This window comes from Lampetra fluviatilis, chromosome 5, assembly GCF_964198595.1.
Source record: "Lampetra fluviatilis chromosome 5, kcLamFluv1.1, whole genome shotgun sequence".
NCBI lineage: Eukaryota > Metazoa > Chordata > Hyperoartia > Petromyzontiformes > Petromyzontidae > Lampetra > Lampetra fluviatilis.
In genome coordinates, this window is record NC_136279.1 from 3,403,176 (window position 1) to 3,429,151 (window position 25,976).

The 25,976-nt window shown below is 46.1% G+C and overlaps 1 protein-coding gene across 10 annotated transcripts in view; it reads left to right on the forward strand.

The window, feature by feature from the left end:
• Positions 1–25,976, forward strand: part of LOC144932429 (protein phosphatase 1 regulatory subunit 12A-like) — a 105,957-nt gene that overhangs the window by 34,465 nt on the left and 45,516 nt on the right. For 8 of the 10 annotated variants that reach the window (XM_078856471.1, XM_078856473.1, XM_078856472.1 and 5 more), the window contains exons 3-12: positions 2,030–2,148; positions 13,069–13,228; positions 13,895–14,039; positions 14,585–14,659; positions 15,369–15,448; positions 16,947–17,077; positions 18,791–19,041; positions 20,770–21,087; positions 22,300–22,436; positions 24,498–24,593. In XM_078856471.1, the coding sequence (XP_078712597.1) occupies positions 2,030–2,148; positions 13,069–13,228; positions 13,895–14,039; positions 14,585–14,659; positions 15,369–15,448; positions 16,947–17,077; positions 18,791–19,041; positions 20,770–21,087; positions 22,300–22,436; positions 24,498–24,593 (1,512 nt within the window). The remainder of the gene's footprint in view (positions 1–2,029; positions 2,149–13,068; positions 13,229–13,894; positions 14,040–14,584; positions 14,660–15,368; positions 15,449–16,946; positions 17,078–18,790; positions 19,042–20,769; positions 21,088–22,299; positions 22,437–24,497; positions 24,594–25,976) is intronic. The other 2 variants (XM_078856478.1, XM_078856477.1) reach the window with 2 other exon arrangements.

The following is a 25,976-nucleotide window of genomic DNA, read 5'->3' on the forward strand; positions in this document are numbered from 1 at the left end:
CGGACATGTGTACAATGCTTTGGGGGCTCCTAAAAGCATTTTGCATGTTCTTGCTCGTGTTGCACATGCAGTACGATCGGATGGTTTAAATGGTTGCACGCGTTGCAAGGAAGCTTTGCAGTAGCTCATGGGATTTGAGTGATTTCAAACGTTCTAAAGCTTAACATAACAACCCACCGCCATAGGGAAATGAGTAATAGGAATTTCAATTGATGAGGGATAGTTTAAGGACTTTTTGATTTTGGTGTAACTGCCCACTGAACGTTCTTGGTATTATTAATAATATCAATATTTCTCTCGGGGCCCAGTAGGTTACTCTTGGGGCCTAGTAGGATGCAGAGAGGGTTTTTTGGGGGCTGCGTGTAGTGCCCCGCCACTTGCCTTTCCCGTTACCCATCATGCCTCACTCCTTCTCTGCACCTCAACAGGGAGCTATAGCCATGGCGTAACATATAAGTGGAAGAAAGGAAGTTCTAGTTGAATGGGAATATTGCTTTTATTAATAATACCAAGAACGTCCAGTGGGTGGTAACACCGATAATTAAAATGCAGTCTTTATCATGTACAAAGCCTTATTTTATTCAAAATCCAATAGGTATGAATGTTTTATCATTACAAAATGAATACAACTTTTATTCTTTGGGTCTTTCGGTAAAGTCACGTAGATAGATAAAAAAATATATAACAAAAAACTAATATGTATAACAAAAACACTGGGACGTTTCGATCGCAACACAAGCGGTCGTCATTTCTCCTGATGACGGCCGCTCTCCTGATGATGACCGCTTGTGTTGCGATCGAAACGTTGTAGTTTTTGTGATATTTTTTTTAACTTATCTACATGACTTTACCGAAAGACCCAAATAATATGAATTACTACAGTCGCAAAAGCTTTAAGTCAAGATTTGAATACAACTTTGTTGGAAATTATCAGCTGCCTGTATGAATGTTCATATTTTGAATGTCTTTAGCACCGTTTGTAGCCAACCATGCTAATCAGAGGTGCGGGGAAGGACAACAAAACTAAACACAAACAAATGGATATACTGACTCCATTATGGAAACATGGAATTTCCAATACTGGGCCTCAGGCCTGCCAACGGAGATGATTCTCGCCAGAGAATCCTGCGTGTCTCTAAAAAGAGTCTTTTTTTCACACGTTTTTATTTCACGAGCCGGTTATTTGCAAGAAAAGTTCCCTGGCACTTGCGAATATATCTCTATGGTTACACGACAATGTTGTCAGCTTTGCTTTGTAAGAGCTTTATCGGGCCTAGACTGCATGCATGCACAGTTCACGATTGCGCTTGTATGGTTGCAGCCTATTTACAATGCAAAAAGGGCCTTTGTATTTATAACCAATCCGAAGACACTTCAGATTTCAGTTTTAACATCCCAGGCAAACTGAGATCCCATTTTACATAACATAATATCTTGAAGTCGATTTCAACTAATATTTATACGTATATCATTTTATTAAATGTTTTACTACATCTGTCTAGGAGATAGCAGTATAGAAAGTAGGTTGCACACCTATCTGTACATTTTAACTACTCTTCCATTGAATGTTTGAAGGACACCTGCACGTTCCGACTATTCAATATGGAATGAGCCAAACGGTCCACTAAACCTGTACCAGAATACAACCTAAACACTAAACATGCATGTAGCCCTTTGTCAATCCATTTCTGGATGAAGGCATCCCCACGCTGTGCAGATTGTGAAGCTTATTTTTGACCATGAAGTTAGGTGCAGGTTGGTACAGGTGGGGAGCCATAGACCTGGGAGCATAGAAGTGCATTGCAACAATATATTTAGCTCCACTGCCCTCTGCTTCCTCAAGCCATATCGTTTCTCAGCTCCACCCAGACTTAAATCCTAGCGACCCAGAACATCTCGCCCTCCAGGTTTAGTCCCATACATCCTCAGCCCTTGCCCACCTAAGTCTTCATACGTGAAGCCACCTGGTGGCTATGATTCTCGCCGCGGTGGGCAGTGAGTAACCTTGTTCGCCGGACTCTGTTGCCAGGTACCTGATCGCGCATGGCGCCAATGTGGCAGCGGTCAACAGCGAGAGCGAGCTGCCCCTGGACATCACCGAGGATGAGGCCCTGGAGGACATGCTGCAGGAGGAGCTCAGCAAACATGGTGTGATGTGCTGCGCTGTCATCTCCCCTCGCTCGCTCAGTGAAACAACTCGCTGACAGAATAAATCAATCAATCAGACTTATTCAAATGACCCGTCCCTGACTGGACATCTGTGAAAAAGAGTTTTTAGCTCATCAGATTCCTCCAGCATGAGCAAATATTCTGATTCTGATTCAAATAAAAATAAACAGTTACTTCCCAGATGTGTGATGCAGATAGAATAGGTGCATAACCAAATTTATTTATGCGAAGGTCCTTTTCATTCAGTCATTTTTGGCTGTGCTGAGACGATGCACTCACCCCACTTGAGATTCTGATTTAATCATGTGCGGCTGCCTGAATTCCATTGCAGAATATCAGCCTTTTCAGCTCAATGCTCTGACATTCAGGGCCATTTTCAGGGTTCATGTTTAATGCCTGATGCACGGAGAGCCAATTTCAAAAGCGGTGCAGCTGTAGATGGTCAAATGGCTTAAACAGAACCATGAAGGTGTTGAATAACTCTTAAGCAAGAGCCGTTATCAAAACACATATTTGCTTTGCGTACATTTACTACCGTTACTAATTCGGAAACACAATTTCTTTAGATCATTTCTAAATATTTAATCAGCCCAAATGTCAGCAGGGTAACCAGCGTTTTATTATATGAATTCAACCTTATGGTGTGTTGTTAAAGCACCCAACTCAAACATAGAAAGTCGCAAACCCCAGGTGGGGGGGGGTTGACTCAATCATTTCTCTGGGGTCAATAAAATAAGTATCACATTGAGAAGTCATGTTTGCTTCTCCTACCCAGCCATAGTAATGTAGAATTACCACCACCGGCGCAGGACAGCCGGCATAGTTGAGTGTCTCCCATATGAAGAGCGAGATACTTTGATTTTTGATGCAGAATATTCTGTAGATGCCGTGTCCAGGAGGAGGCTGCTAATCTCTGGAGTCGAGGCTAAATTTGGAAAATTACGTGCGAGCGTTAAGCTACTGTACCAGATCGGTCCTTCCTGAATGCTTGCTGTAGCTTGGTGGCATCTGTTGAGCTCGGTGGGATATTCCTCATTGACCAAAACTGCAATGATGCACGCTGCTAAACTGGCTTTTACTGTGGGTGTGCGCGCGTGGGTGTGAGTGTTGTTGTGTTGTTAAGAACACTCATATTCCAAATAAGTAACGTGTGTACATTATTGAGTATGTACCTACACTCTTCTGTTGGTCATGATGCCAAAAATAAAGTATCTCCTTGCTCACAGGAGCAATGCGATTGCACTCATCTCTGTTGGTGGCCTTTAGGCAGTGCTGGAAAGTTAAGTATTGAGTAATAAAATCACTTGAAAATTCCCCAAGTACTGGATTAAGCTGTTACTTGGAAATTGCAGAGCAATTCGTTGTCAAGAGAATTACTACTTTAAAAAAGTGTGCTCCCAGCACTCAGTAGGCTAATGTTTTAGACGGTGGCTGATGAGCATTTTACAGTCAGCTCTACACATTTGTGACTCGTCTAAGGCAGTTGTCAATGAAGGCGATCTCTGAAGATGTTTTCGAGCTGTGCTAGTAATGCCACCAGCCTGCCTCGGACAGGGGGATTTGACAGTGTGGTGGCCTGGTGCAGCTTACATCCTGGCCGGTATGTCCAGGTCGTAAATCATCGGCTCCAGAAGAACATGTGTCCTTTTTGAGCAGCACTACTGTCTGCTGCGTCTCCCTGGTGTCTCCTGGGAACACCCCCCCCCATGCCTTTTGGTTTCACGATGGAAACGTTGCCAAAAAAAGGGGGGGTCGGGGAAGAGAATCACGTGTTATCTTCATGGCATCCAGGTGATGCGATGCATTTTCCTACATCGGTCATCTGTGCTGGGGATGCAGTCATTGAGATGATGATGGTAAATACGTGCTTAGCATGTTGACGCCGCCGTATATTTTTGGCCTTGAACGTTACCTCGGTAGGCCATGTGGCAAGAGGGCTCGACTCCCAGTCAGGAGATAGCAGGTTCAAATCCCAGTTGGAAGACGTCCAGCCTATTCCGACTTCTCGGCCAAACAAAATTGTGTTGGCCCCTTCGGAAAGTCGGTTTGTGGTGATCGTAAAGAAGACTGTGTTTACTCCTGCCGTAGTAGTATAGAATTTCCACTGCAGATGAGCACCACGCCCCAATGCAAGCTCGAGCAGTGAGTCTCTTTGTGGTTAATATTGTGAATTGGCACAAACTCCGAGCTCAACAGTGTGTCAATCACAGCAGTCCAACCGCATTGGAAATCATCGGGCTCGAAGGTTTCTTTCTTGATGTTTTGTGCACAACTTTCCTCCCACCCACCATCTGTTGACCTGAGCTATTGTCCGTCCTGTGTTGGTTTTTCCCTGCACACACCTTGAGCTTGTTGATTCTTCTCAGTTCTGAATGGTCCCACGGTTCAGGACGCATTGTGTATTGGGGTTATTTTAAAACAATCGTGAATGTATCTCTGCTGTGCTAAAGGTGTGTGAGCATTGAGAACCATGGAGCTTCGTAGGCAGTGCACGTTGGCCTGGCTTGCTTACTTTGTAACCTTACTGTTTGCCCTTAAGATGCTAATTTTAGCTGTCCTGTTTTAGACATTTTTTGTTTCTCCCCCACTCCACTTTGTGGGAGGGCGTGAACTATTGTGATTGCACAAATGTGTGCCCACGTATGTAACGTAATGTATGCAGGGAATGCCTGCGTCGTCCAGAGTTGTGTGACTGTGTTTAACGTTACACCTATGGGGAAATGCATCGATCGATATATAAGCTAGGTTCTCTGGGTCGACACAACTTTAAATAAGTGCCTGATAACAGTGATTCCAATATCAGCAGTGGGGAGACAAATGAGGGTGGGAGTGTGTCGTGTTTATCACATAATTCCTTCCTTACATGTGCTGTCGTTCTTTTGTTCTTATTAGTACTCGCACATGTGCCTGTAGTGCGATGAAGAAGGGACATTGCCCGAAACGTCACCGATTATATATTTTATTTTCAGGCCACAGTGTTATTGACGAATGTGAGCTTTTGTTGCTTGTGCAAAGAATCTGTCCAGCTAAACGGATGGCTCTGTCGTTGTGTCGCTATGTATAGTTTTATATTCGTGCGCAGTCTCGAGCGTATTCTTGTGATGTGCTTGAGCTTTGCACGCAATGCATGCTGTGTCCTCAACTGCAATGTAACGCTTGCGTGTGCATTTCACATTGCTGCTATTATAATGTCGGCAAATTAAAGTTCGGGGTGCAGTGTCCACTCCATCTATGCAGGTTATAACCCTTTAACAGTATTGGCAGTATTCTTTGGTTCCTTTGGTAAAGTTATAGACTGCCAGTACGCTCACTCAGTTTAACCATTGCTACAGTCTGCATTATAGATTACCAATACACTCACCAGCTTAAAAACCAGACTACAGTCTACATTTTAGACTGCCAGTACGCTCACCGAGGTTAAGAACCAGGCTACAGTCTACATTATAGACTTCTAGTACACTCACCAAGGTTAAGAACCAGGCTACAGTCTACATTATAGACTGCCAGTACACTCACCAAACTTAATAACCAGGCTACAGTCCACATTCGAGATTGCCAGTACACTGACTCCGTTTAAGAACCAGGCTCGTTTCTATCAGTGTTTTTTTTTTATAATTTTTATTAACTTCATTTTTAGTTTTCTATCTACTTGACTTTACCGAAAGAACCAAAGAAGCCAAAAGGCAGTCACGAAAGTTTTAAGTCAAAATGTAGTATTGTCGGTGTCTAATAAGAAATTGGACGGGAACTACACCTAGGCAGCATAATAGTTGCACTGCTCGTGTTGTTATAATAACCAGGTCAAAGGGAAAGTGATGGGACTGGTTGGCGTTGTTTAACCAAACTCGTTTTGGTTCCTGGAATGAGATAAGAGCACTGGGGAAAATCTAAATTGTGTTCGCGTAAATTTCTGGTACTCGATGGGGGGTATGGGTGGTGGTGGTGGTGGCGGCGGCGGCGGCTTTAAAGTGACCCCAACGAACCCACCGTGTTTGCCGCTACGTTATTTTCAGTTCATTTTAATAGGCATGTGACAATTCACCCACTCCCTCTCCTGGGGTACAGTCAATTGACACGATTAGTGATAACGGTTCGGTTCAAGAGCTGATTCATGATTTTATTCGCCCTATCAATTTCACACGATTCAGTTTCAACGCACCGTTACTTTTTGTTACAATGCAATCTGCTATGTACAGTGTCCGCGCTAAATGCCGTTGTCCGGCACAAGTGGCTTCTTCCCTTTTTGCCCCATCGGCCCAGGCCAAATGTGCTTTCACAGGAGCCCTTTCGTGTGCGGGTGGGCGGGCAGCTGGGGAAAATGGCCATAAATAGACCGTGCGTTTACCCTATGACAACCCACTGCCATGCGGCGAGGTTGGGGCAGCTGCCAGGCAGCCCAGACATGGAGTGGAAAATGTTGCTCATAAAATACCAAAGGAACGTTGACTCTAAACAATTAAATACGGCTGTGTGTGCATTAATTTTGTGGCCGGGGGGGTGGGGGGGCTTCCTTTAATGGTAATTCTTATTTTTTTTCTGAATTCTCACTCTTGGACATGGTTGCCTGTGAATTCTGCTGCATTGGCCAAAGTGCAATTGTCTGTGGAAGTTTTTTGTATTATATATGTATGTTAACAGGCCTAGTTGTGCATGCAACTGTGTGTGTGTAAGAGAGAGGAGTGGTGGTGCAGCGGTTCGCTTGCTGTGCTATGATTCCGTTAACCTGGGTTCCATTCTCGGATATACAACTTGCCAGCTGATGGTATATCTGAACTTGTTGTTGTGGCCCTCGCAGATGTCAACTTGGCCATAAGAGTTATTACCTGATGCAGTTTGTAAATAGCACTGGAGAGACAAAGGTGGTCAGGCATATGTGAATCAGACCATATGTCTCGCTTGTGCAGTGCAGGCCTTAAAAGGTGATTGTTAACGGTATTTGCTGAGAAACTCTCACTGCTCAAGTGAGCTTTGGGTTTTCCTCACATCCATTGGTGACTGAGCCAGTTGTGGAAATTCCTAATTCCTCACAGAGGGGCACCAGTGTCTCGATCGGACATGTACTGTTGGGCTCACATACTGGTACTCATGACCAAACGGGGATATCTCTGTTTGTTTTGGCATTTCATTGGAGATTTGTCTCTTTTTTTGGTGTAAATTTGTGGCTTTAAGGTTAAGGATTTTCGAGCGGGTCGCATAAACTATTTGGGAAGAGGATGGCGAGCTCGTTGAGTGACAACGAGCTGCGGGCGCTATTGTGGAGTCTGCTGCAGAAGGCTTTCTTCCCTCCCTCGCTACGGCCCTGCGGTTCCTGATAAGTGCCAGAAACAAAAGCCACTGGCGCTTTCCCTTGTCAATACTATTTTTTTCATCGACTAAAGCTCTCCATTGTTTTTTTTCATAGTTATTTTAAAATTACGAACCTTCAAATAATCAGCTTTGCAAATGTGTTTATTTTGTTCCGTGCAATTGATATCATAAAACAGTTTTCATGCTTAATATTCACAAAGTCTCCCTGCTCTCAAGTGAGCATTGTATAGGATGTGACCACAGTTCACTTCACACTGGCACGTCATTTTTTTGTATCTTCCCTCAATTTTATCCCAATTGTGCGATTTGCATCGGGCTCCATTTGCATCTCTCGCGTGAAGAGAACAGCGCGTCGAAACGACATCACAGATCTACCTCCTGTCAAGTGACCCCCTTGTCCACAAAGCACGCATGTTCATTGCGCGACAGTAAAACCAATATTTAACATTCTCAGAGTTGGAATTTATCCAAATTAATTATAAAGCCATATTTCACGTGGTGGTTTTTGCTTGCAGTCATTTGTCACTGAGCTGAAACCATCGATTCACTACAGGATAACCTGCTTTAATCATGGGCCTAGATGTCCAACCTTGGATATACCGGTGGTGTAGCCTCAGCGCTCTGACCTCTTAGTTATATGGCTACCTCTCACGTACCACCGTGTGAAGCCTCTTTAATTACCCAGGAGAGATGATGGGCTTGAGCGGTATGGAACTGTAAAGTCCGTGTTTAGCCGAATGCTTTATCCATAGTGCCACTTGACTAGGCAGCCAAAACAGTCTCATGCCTGTTTTGGAAGGGTCCTGCTTAGGATGTTATAGTCTAACTCCTTTGTTGAGGTTTTTATTTTGCATGGTGTTAGAGAGACTCATCCACCAGTGGATTCACAATCGTGCTGTACAGGTACATATAATGCCGTCGGTTTTTCAGAAAACCTTTGCGGGTCCATTTCTGTCAATCTGCTATTCAATGTCTACACGGTACGTACACAAATATGCAAAGGGGGACCCATTGTTACATTTATGTTTTTCAGGATTCCGTTGCCTTGTCCATGGCACTTTCCCAAACCCGCAACCCGTGTTCCCGAACAGAGTGTGCTTCTCTAAAAGTGGCTGGAGGTGTAAAAAAAAAAAATTCTTACACATTTGGCTATTTCGAATGACTGCAGTTCTCCCTGGCCACTGGGGAGAAGGAAGAGAACACAATATTCTGCCTGCGACAGGTGCGCGGATAGATGCTCAATTGTTGGAACGCGACACGGCGGATAGCGCCACGTGCTCTCTCTCTCCGTGGAGCCCTTCACAACCACGCGGGGGGGTGAGACCGTGTCAGCATCGCCTGCGGTCGGAGTGCTCGCGCGCACCCTGTGGGCGCCGTGTGGCCTCCCTGCCACTGGACATAGCCCACAAAGTCACGGCGCACGCTGTATAAATAGCGCGCACATCAGTGGTGTGTGCACGTTTGTTCCCTGATGCCCGTTCGCTCATTGGTTCGCTCCCTTCCGCCTAGGCAGTGACATCTCAATGTCGACCCCGCTGCCAGAGAACGGAGCGCTCCTGCGTGGTTGGGGGGGTCACTTTACCGCATCCAATCCAACGTTTTTGCGGGCCAGCAACGCGCTGCTTCGCTTATATTCTTGCCTTTTGTTTTGCTCCCAGTTTTGTTCCCATTCGTGCGATTAGTGGCATGTCGAGAGATGAAGCACTTTGCATTCTTAATTCTGAAGTGGCATCGCATCATGCCAGAAGACGCTACAGAACGACTTCTGGTCTCATACAAGATGCAAACTTTTACGTGTAATGCAAATAGTGTTATCTGCATGACAATGAAACTAAAGTGATGTAGTTGTCAGTGGCAGCAAATTCATTTCAAGCTTTTTTTTGTCCAGTTTTTGGTGACCAGAACATGCGGTTGTGTTTTTACACTCGTCTGTGTCTGGACTCTGAATTGAAACTCGGGGGAAGCCAGTGGTACTGCTTCAGTGCTCTTGAACATGGGCAATTATTACAACTTTGATCCACTCTGGTTCTCCTATCACTGATTCGCTTCACTGGTATGTCATCAGTATCCCACATGCTTAAAAATAATCCATAAGCTGCTGAATTGTCATCGCTCTGCATCACACAAGCGATTGACAAAAGGTTATGAAAGCGGTATATTAAACGTACACGCTTCGCTAATAAAACAAGCTATAGCTGGTGCAGCACTTTGTTTTTGTACGTGCGGTTTATCTTAAATAGGCCTTACGTTGTTTGAACTTATTAACACTCAGACAAAGTCAGAGTGTTAATACATTTTAAACGTGGGTGCCAGTCAATGAAAGGTCGTCCACTGTTGATCACCCACAAAGTTGTACTCGTTTTATTGACCATGGAGGGATGATTGGCATAGTCCCCCCCCCTGACTAGGATTTCAACTTTAATCCTTTAATTGTGGGTTACTTTTTCTAACCACAGTCACTCAGTCAGATCAGGAGATGTTTAGAAAAATTGTCCTGAGGGTAAATGAAGGTTGCTTTCTAAAAGACATTTGGACCAAAATAAAACGTGGCAATATTTGCTTCATTTATCCAGGAAAGCCTTACAATCCAGAGATTGTTCATGGGTATTTGAGGAAACTGGATTGCTCCGATAAAATCAATGCATTTGATGGTTTATAACATCCACAAGTCTGTGCAGGTAAGTCAGAAAACTTGCTTTTTCGTAAGAAATTGCAACTTAATATCTCGTGCACAACATGATCACAACATTAGTACGCCGTACCAGTGCCTGCTTTTTTGCACTGTGCCATATGGTTTGTGTTTATTGTTTTGGTTTGTAAAGTGCATGGGGGGGGGAGTGAAATAAATCCAGAAACAGGTGGCCCGGGCGTCGCTCTTTCAGGTCCGTTGTCGTCGCATCTGGTTTTCCCCGTGGTGTTTTTCGTCTGGGCCTCGCGAATCATAAAGCCACGCCGGTGAGCTGTGGGGCTCAGCTCTGTGGAAATTAATCCTGCGTTAGCTCGATTTATTGGCTTCACATGGGTGAGCAGAAAATTGGCTCGGCGGAAAGTGGCTTCGTGATGTTTGTAAGAGGCCATGTTGCCGATGACAGAAGAGGCTTGTATTTGCACTTGGCCATTATTTAAATGGGGCAATTTTATTTAAAAGCACATTTACTCGCAGTTTTTCACTGAATACAAGCTTTGTCCGTCAGTGTCCTTTTAATGACCCATTTCAGGTTATGTAAGTCAGTTTTTTTGAATGGATGTTGTCTGGATAAACCATTGTGCAGCTGAGGCACGTTGCATTCTGTGCACCATGATTAAAATTAATCAAAGGTTTTGGGACTAAAATACTTCCAATTAGCATTCAGGTCTTCCTCCACTGGGGCATTATTCAACTACATTGACAACTTAAAATCCAGTGTTTATAAGTGCATGCCAATTTCTCCATACTGCAACCACCGTTGGCTTTACCACAAAATGGTAACTATTTGTATCCACCTTAGAGGGATGGCTGACAGGGACAACACGAACAATATCTCTGCATATTGGCCGGTATAATACTTGTCTTTCTACCTTTCGCAGGCCACCTCCATTGCCCTATGTGTTTGTGTGCAACACACGATCGTAATCTGTTATGTAATCCATCAACCCTGCCTCTAAGGTGCTGCATTGCAAATAGGTGCCACCACACACCCTGCTTTAGGTGACATGGACTCAATCAAAGCCCTGCACGCGCTCTCTCTCTCTCTCTTCTACAATTAACAAAGCACTTGAGGCCGCTGGTGATGATAAAGATTTCACAATCGACGAGCGTCAATCCCAGTGGTGAAGCGAAAATTAATGTTTGTTCTTTTTTCCTCCTGGTACATCGGGTTAAGGTGCCTGAGCTTGCCCCCCAATGCTTCCAAAGCCTGATCTCACCCTGCATCTCAAACTCAGCCCAGCACGCGCACGCTTGCGCGCGTGTTGGTTTGCGAAACATCTGTCGTCTCGGTATCATCGTCGAGACTGTGAGATGGCTTCAACGTCGGCTGCGGTGACACGCGGGTGCCAGAGCGCACACGCGCGTAACAAATTATTGTGTTCGTTGTGACAAGGGGTGGGTTTTTCAGCTGTGGATTTATGTTTTCTCCAGTCTCGATGAGGGTATGACAGGTCTGCATTGAGTTTCTGGTGTTTTGGAATTCAAAAATGTTTTTTGACACACGTATATTATATATAGTTTGTGATTTATTGTAATGTTGCATCCTTTGTAATGATGAATCATTTGTCTCGGACAGCAGTGATCTCATGAGTGCATTTTTACATGTGCACAATTCATTCTTTGGTTATGGATACACTTAACTCATAATAATTTTGGGTTCATTAAAACTAATGTATGAATTCAAAGACATAATTTTTGCCAGGTGAGAGCTCGTTGAGACCTCATGTTTCTTGCAAGCGTGACTTTGATTCCCACGTGTTGACATTTGTGACCACCACCGAGTGGTTCAGTCTTTGGAGTCGGTCTCTTGGAGACACTTGCCCCCGCACCATGGAAATGTGGAATTGTAACCGCTATCTGACGGCCAACAGCAGAGATAATACGAGGTCACTTTGACTTTTAGAATTTGACCCATCTGCACAGCTGTTGCAAAATGGATCGTTGCCTGTGTGTGTGTGTGCGCAAGACATTTATAATGGTTGATGTATTTTATTATTGTTCATAAATCACTGGCACGTCATTTATACTACATTTATGATACGCAGCACTTCTATTCACGCAGTAACGTTCAAACATCGGGAGTGATTTTCACCCAACACTTTTAGACGACACTTTTTCCAACAGAAAAATCACTCATGCTTGTTTGACAAGAGCACAAGTTTCACTGCCGCAGTTAGACTGTGTGATGACTTTGGAAAGCCAGTAACTGTTGTATTTAAATTTATGTGCTTTTATGTGGGCGCATGTGTGTGTGCAGGTAAGTATCCTTGATCAAGTTTCTTGTGTAAATACCATCACTAGGAAGACCAAGGTGGTCAGGCATGGTGCTGGCCATATCTCGCCTGTATGCAACACCAGCTTTAGTGTGTGTGTGCAGTCTAATGCCTTAGTCCCACAGCCAGTGGGAAATGTGCTCCTGGCAACTAGGGTCCGATCGGGTCGAACCGATCCCACGGGGTCCCGTAACCTGGCTCTCAGGCTGACTTTTCAAACAGACCTCGCGCTTAGAATCAGGTTGATCTCAGAATTAGCCATGTTTAACTTCCTGGTTGTGAATAGACCTACCGCTTAGAACATTGGATCAATCAATCTTTATTTTACGTGCCATTATCGCCCTCAATAAAGAAGGCATCGGTGTACATTACAGCAGAATGGGAATGAACATCTCTTCCGCTAACCCCCACCCTCGAGCCATGTAAGGTGAAGGAGGTTGTGTAGGGGTCAGAGCGAAAGGATCTGATGCCGCAAAGCCTTATGGGTCATGAAACCAAGCAAATGTCTCAGCGCCTATTGCTGTTCCCTTTGCTTGAGTAAATGAGGCCTTTGCCACTATGGTGAGTAAAGCTGACCCAGGCTGTCTTTGTGTCTGTGTGTGTGCGTGCGTACGCCCAACTTGGGAGCAGGCGTAGACCAGGACGCGGCACGCAAGGAGGAGGAGCAGGTGATGATGCGCGACGCTCGCCAGTGGCTCAACAGTGGACGCATAGACGAAGTGCGGCACCCTAAGTCGGGCGGCACCGCTCTGCACGTGGCCGCCGCCAAGGGCTACATCGACGTCATCAAGTGAGCGCTCCGCCGCGGCGGCCACGGCGGCCACGGCGGCCACTTGTTGCACTGGTGGGAGCGTTAGACGTCAGCGTGGCGGTTGGCGCACCGCGTGACGAACCTGGCAGGCGACATTTCGATTCCTGGTCACGGCTAACATCCGTGATATGAACTGGTCCAGGGCCTCCTCTGGGCTCATAATCAGAATATTTATTTATACTGGAGGAGGAATCCGATGAACTATAATGCTCTTTTGCACAGATGTCCAGCCGGGGCGGGTCAGGACGTTAGAAAAACAAACAATACAAAAACACGATAGGAGTGCAAAGTATAGTAAAGGTAAACAAATTATCCAAAAACATACAAATAAAACGAAACCGTCCCCATCCTACCTGGCAAAGCCCACAGAGATATTATTTTTCAGAAGTGACCTAATTATGCAAGCATCACTGCTGAGGAGACCAAGGTGTCCTGGGTGTGGTGTTAATAATAATACATTTTAATTTATAAAGAACCCTTAAACAATCGTTCTCAGGGCGCTGGCCCGCATCACCCGGCCCCGCTCATCGTTCCGGAGCTTGTCAGCCTTAATCGTTGCTCATTATTAGCACCTGCGCCCCCCCCCCCCCCGACATTTTGTATGGCTGTAGGGGCATGTCTCTTTTTGCTTGCGTGGCCGCGTAGGCTGCTGCTGCAGGCGGGCTTCGACGTGAACGTGCGAGACAACGACGGCTGGACGCCGCTGCACGCCGCCGCGCACTGGGGCAAGGATGAGGCGTGCCGCGTGCTTGTCGAGAACTTCTGCAACATGGAGGCGCTCAACAAAGTGGTCGGTGGCCGGGCGCGCGGCGCCACTGCAGCACTGCGCACGCTGATTGTTCGTCCGCGTTTAATTGTGTCGGGTTCGATTAAAATGAGGGTCACTTTGTTGGAAGTTGCAAGTGGGTTTTGTCCTCTTTGCCACGGGGACGTTGTAAATATTGTGACTGCTGGCTCTCGGGGGGCCACCGGCGAAGGTGAGTGGTCACCCGCGTTGTTTCGTTTTGAGCAGAATGGGGGGACACTTTGACATAATGGGCTGTCACCCAGGTCCAGATTAGCCCCGTGGGCTAAGTAGCCTCCAGCTCAGGCCCTTCATCTAAAGAAGGGGGCCTGCGAGTAAAATTGTCACCCTCCTCGTCCCAGCTGCTCATTGACCCCCTGGAAACAGGGTTCATAATTGAGTGTGTTAGCCCACATTGTCTCATGATGAGACATTCTGATGAGACAATGCATGCCAGCTCGCAACTTGTTGGAATAGAAGACGCTTGAAGCTCACACTGTTGTCGGGTCTCACCACGCATTCCGCTGTCCGCGTGCCTTGTTGCGATGCAGGGGCAGACGGCGTTTGATGTGTCCGACGAAGATGTGCTCAGCTATTTGGAAGAGCTGCAAACGAAGCAGAAAACGGTACGTGGGTATGGCAGCCACCTACTGGGCCCCCCCTATTTGGGGATGGTGTTAGGTTGGCTTGTCTTCTATACCCCCCCCCCCAACTGTGCTCCTGCCCTCTTGCCAAATATGGCATTTTGAGATTTTGTACCATTTTCAATTTTGGTGTTTATACCGCCCTTAAGTAACGATTGTTTACTTTGCTGAAGTTTTCAAAGGCGTGCCCGCGGTACTCTCTTTTTCTAAACACCCTCTCCTTTAAAATGTGTACTATGAATTGTTGATATTTGGAGAGAGTGTTATCAACATTTTAGTGCTTTTAAAATCCATACATTGCATTTCATCTTCGCCACTGACATATGGTTTGTAACACTCGTGGCTAATGTTGATGAACAGGCCTGAATTCAGTGGTTAGCGGACTTCACTACGAACCTGTCTACCCGCGTTCGATTCCCGCTCACGACCAATAACAGTGGCGAATATCTGAACCTGGTCCTGGGCCTCCCCGTGGTCAACTTGGCCTTAATTTCGTACCTGATGCGGTGTGTAAGCATGAGCTATGGGGTGAGAAAGTCGGCCGGGAGTGGTGCTGACCACCCACCCGCTCATATACCGTGCCCGCCTTCATAGGTGCTCTCTAATAACACTTGCCCCTGCAGCCTGGAAGGCTATATACGGGGGAATCATTGTCTTTGTGTGGATGTGTACATGCTCTCTCTCGTCACAGATGAAGATCGAGAAGGAGAAGCAACCCATTAACAGCGAGATAATCGAGTCGAATGACACCAACTCCATCAAATCTAGAGGGTAAGGGTTTCGCGGTTGCCAAGCGCCTAACTTCCAGATGTATAAGCCTGAATGTTTAAACCGTGAGTGGCATCCAACACAGAGTACAACCCTGATGAGTGGGGGTGGTGCATCTAAGTCAAAGCAAAAAGGCTACTTAATAAAATCCAATACCATGCTCTTAGTCGTATTGACGATCAATCTCTAGCCGGTCTTTCTAATAACTGATACTTTTAAGATCAGAGCTCCTCTGAAGTCTCCCATTGCTGTAAGTCTCAGAATTTGGTTTAATCACCGGGTACTGGAGCCTGAATTCAAGCTCAATTGTCTCATAATTCATTACTTGAGCAGTGTGATGGAACACCCTAAGGCCATCCAGTCGTCTACTTATATTTTTGACAAAGCACTGTTCATATTCCGTCACTGAGAGTTGTCGCTTCCTCGTCGATGATGCACTGACAATCACCGCGCATGTCCTGAGTGAAGATAATAATTATTTGGCAGCGGAACTGCCATTGATGATGTAAATTCACGGGTCGAGTGGCGGTCAAGCATTGAGCAGTGGAAGCAAATGATCCATGCACAGATAGAGGTTGAAGTATGGTTTGTCGAAAAGGTTACTGTGTTTTGGAAAACATGTTGCCACTAAACATGTAATAACATTGACAAAGCGATGCATGATTGGTCATGGAATCCCCTGGTCGCTTGCTGGTTATGACATGTACCATGAACTCTTAAGCCAAAGGGACACATGGCATGATGATACCCGTTGTATTTGATGGCAAATGAAGGCAGTCATTGAATTGTAAAACATAAGCTGCTGTATATAACCATGTTGAAGTGAGCAATATTTTTAATGAGGCCGTTATATTACATTTATGATTAGCTCCTCGCTAAAGTTAAATTGACAACAGTTTGAATTTGATCATTGGCACACACTACAGATCCCCAGACAAGCCGTGTGATCTGATGTGGCCAGGGGCCCTTAAACATGAAGAACAGATAGAGATTTGTTTTTCCTATGTCTCTGCCAAGCCAGGCCCCAGATGGTATTCAGGCTGTAAGAGGAACATACCAATGGCTGCCTATGCATACTAATAACTTTTTTTTTAGTGCACAACTTATTTTGAAAGCTATGTGAGAAGACAGTAATGCAATGTATCTAAGAAAGACAAACATCGAGTGGCAGGAATCAGTCCTGGGCATAGAAACAGAAGAAATCCTGATGTGTCTTCAGGTTGTACCGCGTGGTGCTGGGTACGATGCCTGATGTTTCGCTGCAGTTGCTGGGCGCTTTGACCTTTTCCATACAGCACAACTGCAAAAACCGATGATAGTGCTAATAATTCTGGCCGCTGCATTTTAAATCATCTGGAGTGTGGAGCTCAGCTTTTTGCAGAGGCCACCTGCGAATGTTGGCAGTGGCTCCTTGGCATAAGCCCACAATGATCCGCAACCCAGTTAATGAACAGAGAGAGGGCCCCTACACTGCCCCCTTGTTGTCGGCTGTTGCGAGCAGGAAGGAGGGTGATGGCGAGAGCAAGCATGACGAGACGAGCAGCTCCAGCTCCGAGGAGGAGGAGGACGACGAGGACGAGGAGGAGGACCAGGAGGGTTCTGAGGCCGAGTCGCAGCCCGAGAACCACACAGGTACAGTCGCTCGGCCGCACAGACTCTGCCAAACGAGCTCCCCAATGCAGCTGTGGCCTCAACTGCCATCTGATCATTGTCATTGTCCACGAAGCTCATGGTCCACCCTAAATAGCATCCGCACAAACCATGGCAGATGTGGATAACCCAATGCACTGATATAAAATAAACTGTCCAGCGTGCGACTGTGGGTATCCAGAACACCTCAAACGACATAATGATGCACTGCCCGATCCACAAATATGAAGGAGACTTTGCAGCGATATACGTCGCTGCTCCTGACGCAGTTATCTGGGCTTCACTACCTCAGTATGAAATTGTAGTTGATGCTCTACATCAGCAGCCATACGAAAGAAAGAAAGAAAGATTGTTTTTGTCAAGGTTACAGATGTTATTCAGTCAGCAGTTGTTGAGAACCAAGTCGCGAAGAACTCTGCCACATTTTTCTGACATGACACTGGGAAAAACTTCCCTGGGTTTGGCTACTAATGTTTTTCTTCGCGTTGGTTGGCTTGCTTTATTATACATGAGTGAGTCCTGTCTTTATGATAATGTATTGTTAGCATATCGTCAGTTTTCTTCAGCGGTTTCAACGATGAATGTGGCGAGTTGTTTTTTTGCGCCTAAATACGAATGCCCTTGCATCGTTGCATAGGATATTAGAGTAATGCAGCGGAAATAGATGAAAGAGTGACAGGAAATCGCCAATGGGCATCTGAGTGTGTTGGCAACTGCCCATGCTTGATGCCTCCTGGCGGTCCCAACTGGCCCTGTTGCTGATTTTTCATTTTATACAGAGACAACTTTTGCCATACGTTTTTCAAATTAGAACGTCAAACACAATGGGAATGTTTGTTGTTGAAGGGGATTTATTGCCATAAAAAAACAAATGCAATTCATTTTGTCTCTCTTACTCTGCTTCTCTCTCTTTCACTCCCACTGCTACTGGTGGTACGTTATATTTCACTTCCTCCAGAGATTCACTCGCTGCATACTTCTCCCATGCTGCATCTCTCTCTGGTTATCTCATTCCGTACATCTCTGCTGCTCTCTCTTTCTGTTGCTCGTATTACATACCTCTCTCTCTCTCTCTCGTGCTGCCTTGCAATTTCATCTTCTCTGCACTGAAATCATCTGTGGCGGTGCTGTTTTTAGAGTTGGTTGATGCGGGCCGATGCTCATCAGTGACACATTTGCTCGTGACGTGTGACTAATGACCCATAACTGAGGCGCGATATGTGTCGCAACCACGGAGCATTCACTGGTGTGTAATGCGAAGCACGCTAGTTGATGGTGAATTGTAACATTTTGTAAATGTACATTTAAAAAAAAATTGGAATTAAGTTTACATTTTGTAAAATGTGTGAAATGGGAACACAATAGAGGTTTCACTGCTTAACATGGACTACAGCACAGCATTTGATTGCTTCCTGTAATTTCTACCGGTGACGATAACATGACAATGCTGACGTCATGGAATTAGTCATGCACATCAGTTGCAAAATGTATAATTGACCTGCCCTTTGCCTTCATCCTTCGGTCAACTTAGCCTTAATTGAGTAACCTGGTGCTGTCGACAACTAACTTCTTCTAACCTTAACTTATCTAGTCCCCTTGGTCCACGCAGTTGACATTTAACCTTCATACATACGATTACACATACGTACGTGACGTTAATTGTATCTAAAAAAAAATCTTCTTTTTGACCCGCAGGGAAAAACCGGCCGTCCGTCAAGGAGAACAACAACAACAACAAGGTGAACAACAACAACGAGGCGATGCCGGACAAGACGTCCGGCGTGACGCCCGCCGGGCCTGGCGTCCCCCCGACGTCGCGGGCCTCCTCGCACGGCCTCATTGTGCCGCCCTCTGCCCCCACGCAGACCACGCCCTCCCCGGCCCCGCTGACGGTGACGAACACCCAGCCGCCCGCCGCCACCACCCCGACGTCGCCCTCCAGGAAGGTACGGGCCGGGATCCCGCTCAGCGCAGCCATTTTGCTTTAACAATTTTTTTTTTATAATTCCGTAGGTGGCAGGAAGGTGTGTGGAAGAAGCCCTTCACCCAGCAGTTAATTGATGAATGGCATTACTTTAATGGAGCAGATGGCCCCGGGTGGCTCTGGGATAATCCCCGTCGCTTCGCTGGCGCTGCTCCTGAGTTGGTGTCTGGTTGCCAGCCACTTGTGGTTGTAACAGTGAAACTGGGTTCAAGTGTTGATCTGATGTCTTCAGCCTGGTCACCAGATTGCACAGTAAAACTTCTTGTCGTGAGTTTGGTTTGTCACGTAGTTTTATATATTCAATCTCTTAAAAATAACACACTTGTATAATTGCCATGCCACAAGCACACAATTTGGTTAGAGGCCTTTTGAAGGGACTACATTTGAATTTATCAGCTTGTGCTGAGTTTTGAACGTCATCCTCGCATTCTTCTAGGTACCCTGGTTTTCCCCACTTGCGATTAATGTAATTGGCCAAACCTCCCGATACACGAGAACCCTCTCCTGAAAAAGCCTTCAAGCTCTTCTCAATAAATCAAAGGGTCAGCCATTAAAGAAGGCACTTGGCCTTCAGTCACACAACACTTTTGCTTGTACTCCTTTTCTCTCGTCTCCTCCCTCCGAGCCTCTTCACTCCTCAAGTGTTTCTGCTTCCAGGAAGATGCTGATGTTGAAATGAATGACTGTATTCCTGTGTTGCATCCGAGTGTGGTATGTCTTGTTTCGTTAATTTTTTTTTCCTCCGCCTCCTTTGTTGATTATTTTGCCTGTGCCTTGCCTTTCTCTGTCTCTGTCTTTGCTTTTCTTTCCCTTTGTTCCGGGCGTTGTCCTCTCTGCCGTCCCTCCGCGTGGCCCACGCTGCTGCTGCCTGCCTGCCTGCGGTTGACCGTGTGGCGTGCGCAGCCTGAATTTGTAGCCGCCACCTTGCCTGCAGTGGCACCGCTAAACCCGCTAACGTGGCGGCAGGGCCTGCGTAAAACCGGAATCCCGCTTGTGCCCCAGAAAGGGCAGGTAGTGGTGGCTCCTCTCTCTTTTAAATCCTTTTGTGTTTTGGAGTTTTTCCCCCTCCTCTCTTTCCCTTCTATCCCCACAAATCCTCACGAGCCCATTAATCCCATCTCAGAAATTACCTGTGTGTGTGTGTGTTTGGTTTTGTGTGTTCCCAATACATACAAAGTTAGATAATACATTGTTGAGCATAATGTCCACGTTTTACCTTGGCACTTTTATGACCCCTCTTTCTAAATATTTCACTGACCTCCTGGCAGCCTTTAGACTTAATTTTTTTGTATAATACTTTATTTAAAACCAAAATATATATATCTGTGCACCTAAAAGCTAGGAGATGTTTTAAATCTCTTGACAACATTGCATAGTCCAAGTTGAAAGAACCGCAATGTTTTCATAAAAGGGGGGTCAGTTGAAATAGACAGCCAAAAAAAAATAGAGGAAATATCCCCAACTTGTTAAAGTAACCCACTCTACCCAGAATCCCTCGCTTCAGACGACTTCCCCCCCCCCCCCACTGCTAACCATCGCGCATGCACGTACGCATGCGTCTGCTGTCGTTCACATGCGCCTCCTTCCCCAGACCTCCTTAGCCGACCCCTCCACACCCTGTGCCTGCTGCCCCTGGACTCACACCGACTCCCCCCCGCCCCGGGTGTTTGTCCCCCCCACCCTCGCTCAGTTCCCGAGCTCGTTCCCACGAGCCGGCGCGGGCGGCATCGCCGCAGGCGCCGCCGCTCCCAAGGAGGAGGAGAAGAAGACCGTGGACGTTGCGCCCCCTGCCAGCGCACCTGCCTCATGGCGCTCGGGCCTGCGCAAGACCGGTAGTCACGGTGCGCTGCCCGAGGCGGCGGCAGCGGCGGCGGGAGCGACGGGAGCGGGCGAGCCGCCGCGCGACGCCCTCCGCGAGAGGGGCGACGTCACGCAGGCCGGCTCGGGGATCGCCCGCTCGGCCTCGAGCCCCCGGCTCACCACCACCGAGACGCGCGAACGCGAGAGGGTGAGTGTGTGTGTGTGTGAGTGTGTGTGTGAGTGCGTGCACACTGGGCTCAACACTCGATCATCCTCGCAGCAGCAGCGGCTTTTGGATAGCCGTTGAACGAAGATGGTTAGTGCATCGTGGCGCTTTCAGATGCGCTTCATGCGGGCGTCTGAAACGCTCTTCCTTCTGATATTAGGATGGCGCTTGAGCTATGCACTTTTAAATCTGTGTTCAGTTTCTTCTGGTCATCTGTGCAAAAGATGTATAGCTCATTGGATTCCTACCCGTATACATTTATATTTTGATTCTGATTGTTGTCCTTCCCCCGCACCTCTGAGCACGGTTGGCTTCGTATGGTGCGAAAAAAGTTTTACATACATACATGCATACATACGATGCGTTCAGTTTCCGTGTCGTTCGTGATTCTTACGATCATGAGCGGTGGTACAGAGGTTGCGATGCTGTCTGGGTGTGAAGAGCCTTTGATTTACTATTTAAAAATGCGATGTCATATGAAAGGATTGGAAGTATTGCACTGGAAGAAGCTGGTTTTCTACCAGCGTGTAGCGTGTAGCCCGTGCCGTGTACGTGTGATTTGCTGCCGTTGGCTGCTCATTGCATCAGATCAAAAGGACAGGGTACTATTTTTATAGCTGCTACCCAACACGTACACACATGACCAAATTCACAATGGGTGCAATGTCATGGGTCTTTATATATAGGCCTTATCTAGTATGTAGTTCTTTACACGATCAAAAGGCAAACTTGTCTAGAACGCAATTACAATATTTTTAGATTTATGGAGCAGCGGAGACATAATTGCATGTTAATATATAGTTGATCAAATGTCCTCGCACGTCCCATGGATGGACTGATTCCTGCTGTATGAATTTTGAACGTTCAGTTGGATTGGCACGGGCTTAGTTGTGGGAAAAATGCCCAAATACACCGTCGCCCCCTCACTGGGTACAGCAATGTGTATGTAAATAGGCACCACCACACACATGTATAGGAAAATAGGGATGGGGAGAGTTTGTAGCTCGGGATGATACCAGTTCACGACAACACTTTTTCATAAGCGTTCTATCACACTGCTTCGCCACCTCCATGATTATAGCCTTTGGGAAGTGTGGAAGACACGTGTTGCCTTGGCCTTCACGCATACCCGCTGTGGCTTTGCTTTGTAAACCTGGCAGCCTGTGCTCATTGTGTTGATGCCGGGGCGTGCAGGCGTTGCTGGCGCAGCCGGCAGGAGAGAGGGACAGCCTGGGCACGAAACTCGCCCGCGTCCCTCCGACCATCAGCGACAACAAGTTCACGTTCCCGCGCAAGCCTGGGACTGCCGACCCGGAGGAGAAGGAGAATAGGTGGGGGAATTTTAATATAACGGCAATATATACAATATATATAAGCAAACAGGGTTCTGTATCGACCACATGTGAATACGTATTTTCAGTCGATCGGCCCTTTTCGCTTTTCAGACCAATATTATCCGGAATTTTGTGTAAGCAAATAAACTTTGGACCAGTTCTGACTGAAGGAACGAAACGATATCGATTAATATTTGGTGGGGGGGGAGGGGAAATGTTCTTCTTTATGAGCTCTTGCCCTTAATGATTCCTAACCACATATCATGAGTTTGTATTTATGTCGTCTTCATCATCATCATCAGCCATGTGCAATCCATTGCAAGATGAAGGCTTCATAAATCTGCCACCATCTCTCAAGATGCTGCGATGTCCTTGCACCTGCACCAAAAATGATGGAAATGCTCCATCTCCGTGTCTGAGACGTGTAACATTCCTTGTCTGCCACTCTTGTTTATTGCTTTTGACCGGCAGCCGTTATTGGTATGTTGCTTTTCGTTATCAAGTCCAGCTTTTCAAAAGAACTCCAACCTGCTCTCATCTGTCTCTTATTATTATTTTTTACATATTGTAATTTCGTTTCTGCCTTCAATAGCTGGTCTACAATACAAATACTCTGCTGTGTTTGACAGAAAACTCAAATTCTGTATGTAAAAATATATAGATGTGATTACCTTCCTGCTCGGTGGCGCTTTGCTTAGAGTACGTGAATTTCAATCGGAAATTCAAATCTTAGTTGGGCATTCACCCGGGCATCTACCTACCTCTGCATTTGATTATACGAGTACAGCTTTATGGGAAATCGACCGTAATTGTGCTTTTGATTGTTTGACCCCTGCTGTGGGAATGATACATTTCCATCACCGTCTCACGGCCACCAATGCGATCGAGCATCACCCTAAAAGGTCGCTTGCGCAGAGAAACAAAAACACCGATGTTTTACTTTTAATATCCTCGCTGGGTTCACTTTGTGGGTGGGATAGTGATCGGTAACAAGAACGCCCCCCCCCCACCCCCGTGGCTCTTCACTTGACTTTTAGTTTTTTTATCTTTTTCTCTGCCTTTGTTTAAATTCCCATCGTTTTTATTCGTGGAGGAAACGGTGATGCGCATGGCCGGCCAGTGTATAAAAATAGCTCATTATTATTTTCACTTAGCCAGCGGAAAGCTTATATTTTGCATTGTGTTCTTTCACCGAGCCAAAGGTTCCCAAACATATTTATTTTAAGCGAGCAGCAACTTCAGTGTGCCAATAAAAGCACACATGCCGTGAATGTCCATTTTTTTTAAACAGAACTTGAATTGAGCTGTGTGACCAAACAAACTGCTAACTTGGCCGTAAGCGGTCAAAAGTAAACTCTTGTCGTGATATATAAAATGAGTACCACTTGTTGTAAGTCAACACTGGTGGTCCGTTACAGAGACTTGCTGAAGCCATGAGAACAGAAGCCATCAAACACGCGAGTGTCGACTCTTAAGTTTAAGCCAGAGTATAATAAAAACTAAATAGCATTTCACTTGTGTTGCAGCATGCACTCCCCCCCACCCCCACATTCACTGTTTGAACCCCATTCAATCTTTACGAGAAAACAGCAAGCTGTGGATGTTGTACATTAAGATTGACATCCACGGGTACAAGGTGCTCATGTCTTCAGCTTAGCATGGGACACAAGGGGGGCCTCTGTGATTTCCCTTCCATTCTGCCTTTTTCCATTGGTGCTTGCCAAAGTGAGGCAGGCCAGAGTGGCAGATCCTTCTCGTGGCTCCGTACCGGCAATGCTGCTCTAGCTTCTTGTTTGCTAAACTCTGGGCTCTTTCAGATGTATTTGACCTTCTATCCTAACAAGCGATCAATTCTGCATATTACAGGATTTTTTTTGTATATATCAAAGTTAATTAATTGACAATCACATGCTAGATATGCTACGATTGCGACACTTGCCCAGAGGTTTGCTCCTAAAACAACCTGCGTTCAGTGTGTGTGTGTACGTCTGCTTATAGCGGAATTGTGTGTGTGTGTGTGTGCGTGCGTACCGTGTGCACGTGTGTGTGTGTTTGCAGGGACACGGTGGGGATGCTTTTAGCTCGAAGTAGCTCCTACACCCGACGGAGATTCGATGATTCGAGCGAAAACACGGCACCCGCGTACCAGCGCAGGTACCCCCCTGCCATTGGTGTCTACTAACGTCGTTCACATTCTTCCTGAAGTACAAGAGCAGCACTTTTGTCTCGTACATCGCTGGATGATATGTTGAGTTTAATTTGCTAAGTAACTGCTTCAGTGAACTTAACACGTAAAATAACAGGTTAGTGAAAAATAATGAGGGTTTTTTTTTTGCTACTGTCACTGTGGAAAAAACATGTTTTCCCATATGTTAATATTCAGATTGTCTGATAGAAGTGGAATGAGGTTTCTCATTGTGTTGACATCCTATTCAGCGCTGTGCTCGTACCCCGTACTTAGGAACCCGCACAGGCATCGCATAATGAGATACAAAAATCATTTAAAACCACATAATAGCTCCTCTGCAATAAAGGGGTCAGCGATTTGGTGCCAAACGTGCACTAAGCTGCGGATGTATTTTACCTATGATGAGCATTTGGCAGGTATAGCCGGAGTTTTGAATTAATTTGCCACTGTGAAAACTCTAAACCTTGCAATTATTGGCTACTCCAGCTTAGATTTCTCATTTTACGGAACCTTTACCGCTGCGGTTTGTCGGGGGGTTATAATTACCAAAAGGCTAAAATCACTTTCCCGAAAAGGCTTTTTTTTTTATAGAGACGAGAGCCCATGTGGGCAGTTATTAGCGGCAGTAAATGTTGCACGATGTTCGGGGGCGGGGGGAGGAGAAATATAAATCAGTCTGTGTGCTGTATAAAAGCAGGCATCCTCGGTGTTTTGTTATTCTAGGTGGCGTGAGCACTCTCACTCCGCTGCCTGTATGTTAATGTATTCAGTGGCAAAGGGACAGGCGATGTTGAAGTTCTTACTGCAAGGCAAGTTTGTGTATTTGGCAAAGGTGTTTATTTTCCGGCACTGAAACAGTTGTGCATAAAAATTAGCGGTGCACCGAATAACATTTTTATTATCATGCAAAGTTACGAGTCCAATCGGATATGGATTCAAAGGTTGTTAGTCATATCTGTATCTATATTTTATGAAATAAAACAAACCATATTTCCAGGCCAAACTACTAAACTGCACCCTCCAAATCACAACACTGCACATTCACATACCAGAGTCTCTTTATACACATCACACCACCTTCACCGTACACGATAACACCCTGCTCCATTCCTCACACCTCACCAAACACCCTGAATCTCCCTACACACCCCTCTCCTCATACCCGGCTACCCCTCATCGGAGACCCCTCATCCGATAATATACACCCTGCCACTGCATCACAAAACCAACCACGCACCACTAACCTCTCACCGCACAGGACATCAGGGAGTGGTGCGGCCTTAATAGGTGATGATGATGTTGATCTGGTTGTGGAAATATGGTCGTAAAGTGGATATTCGGTGCACCTC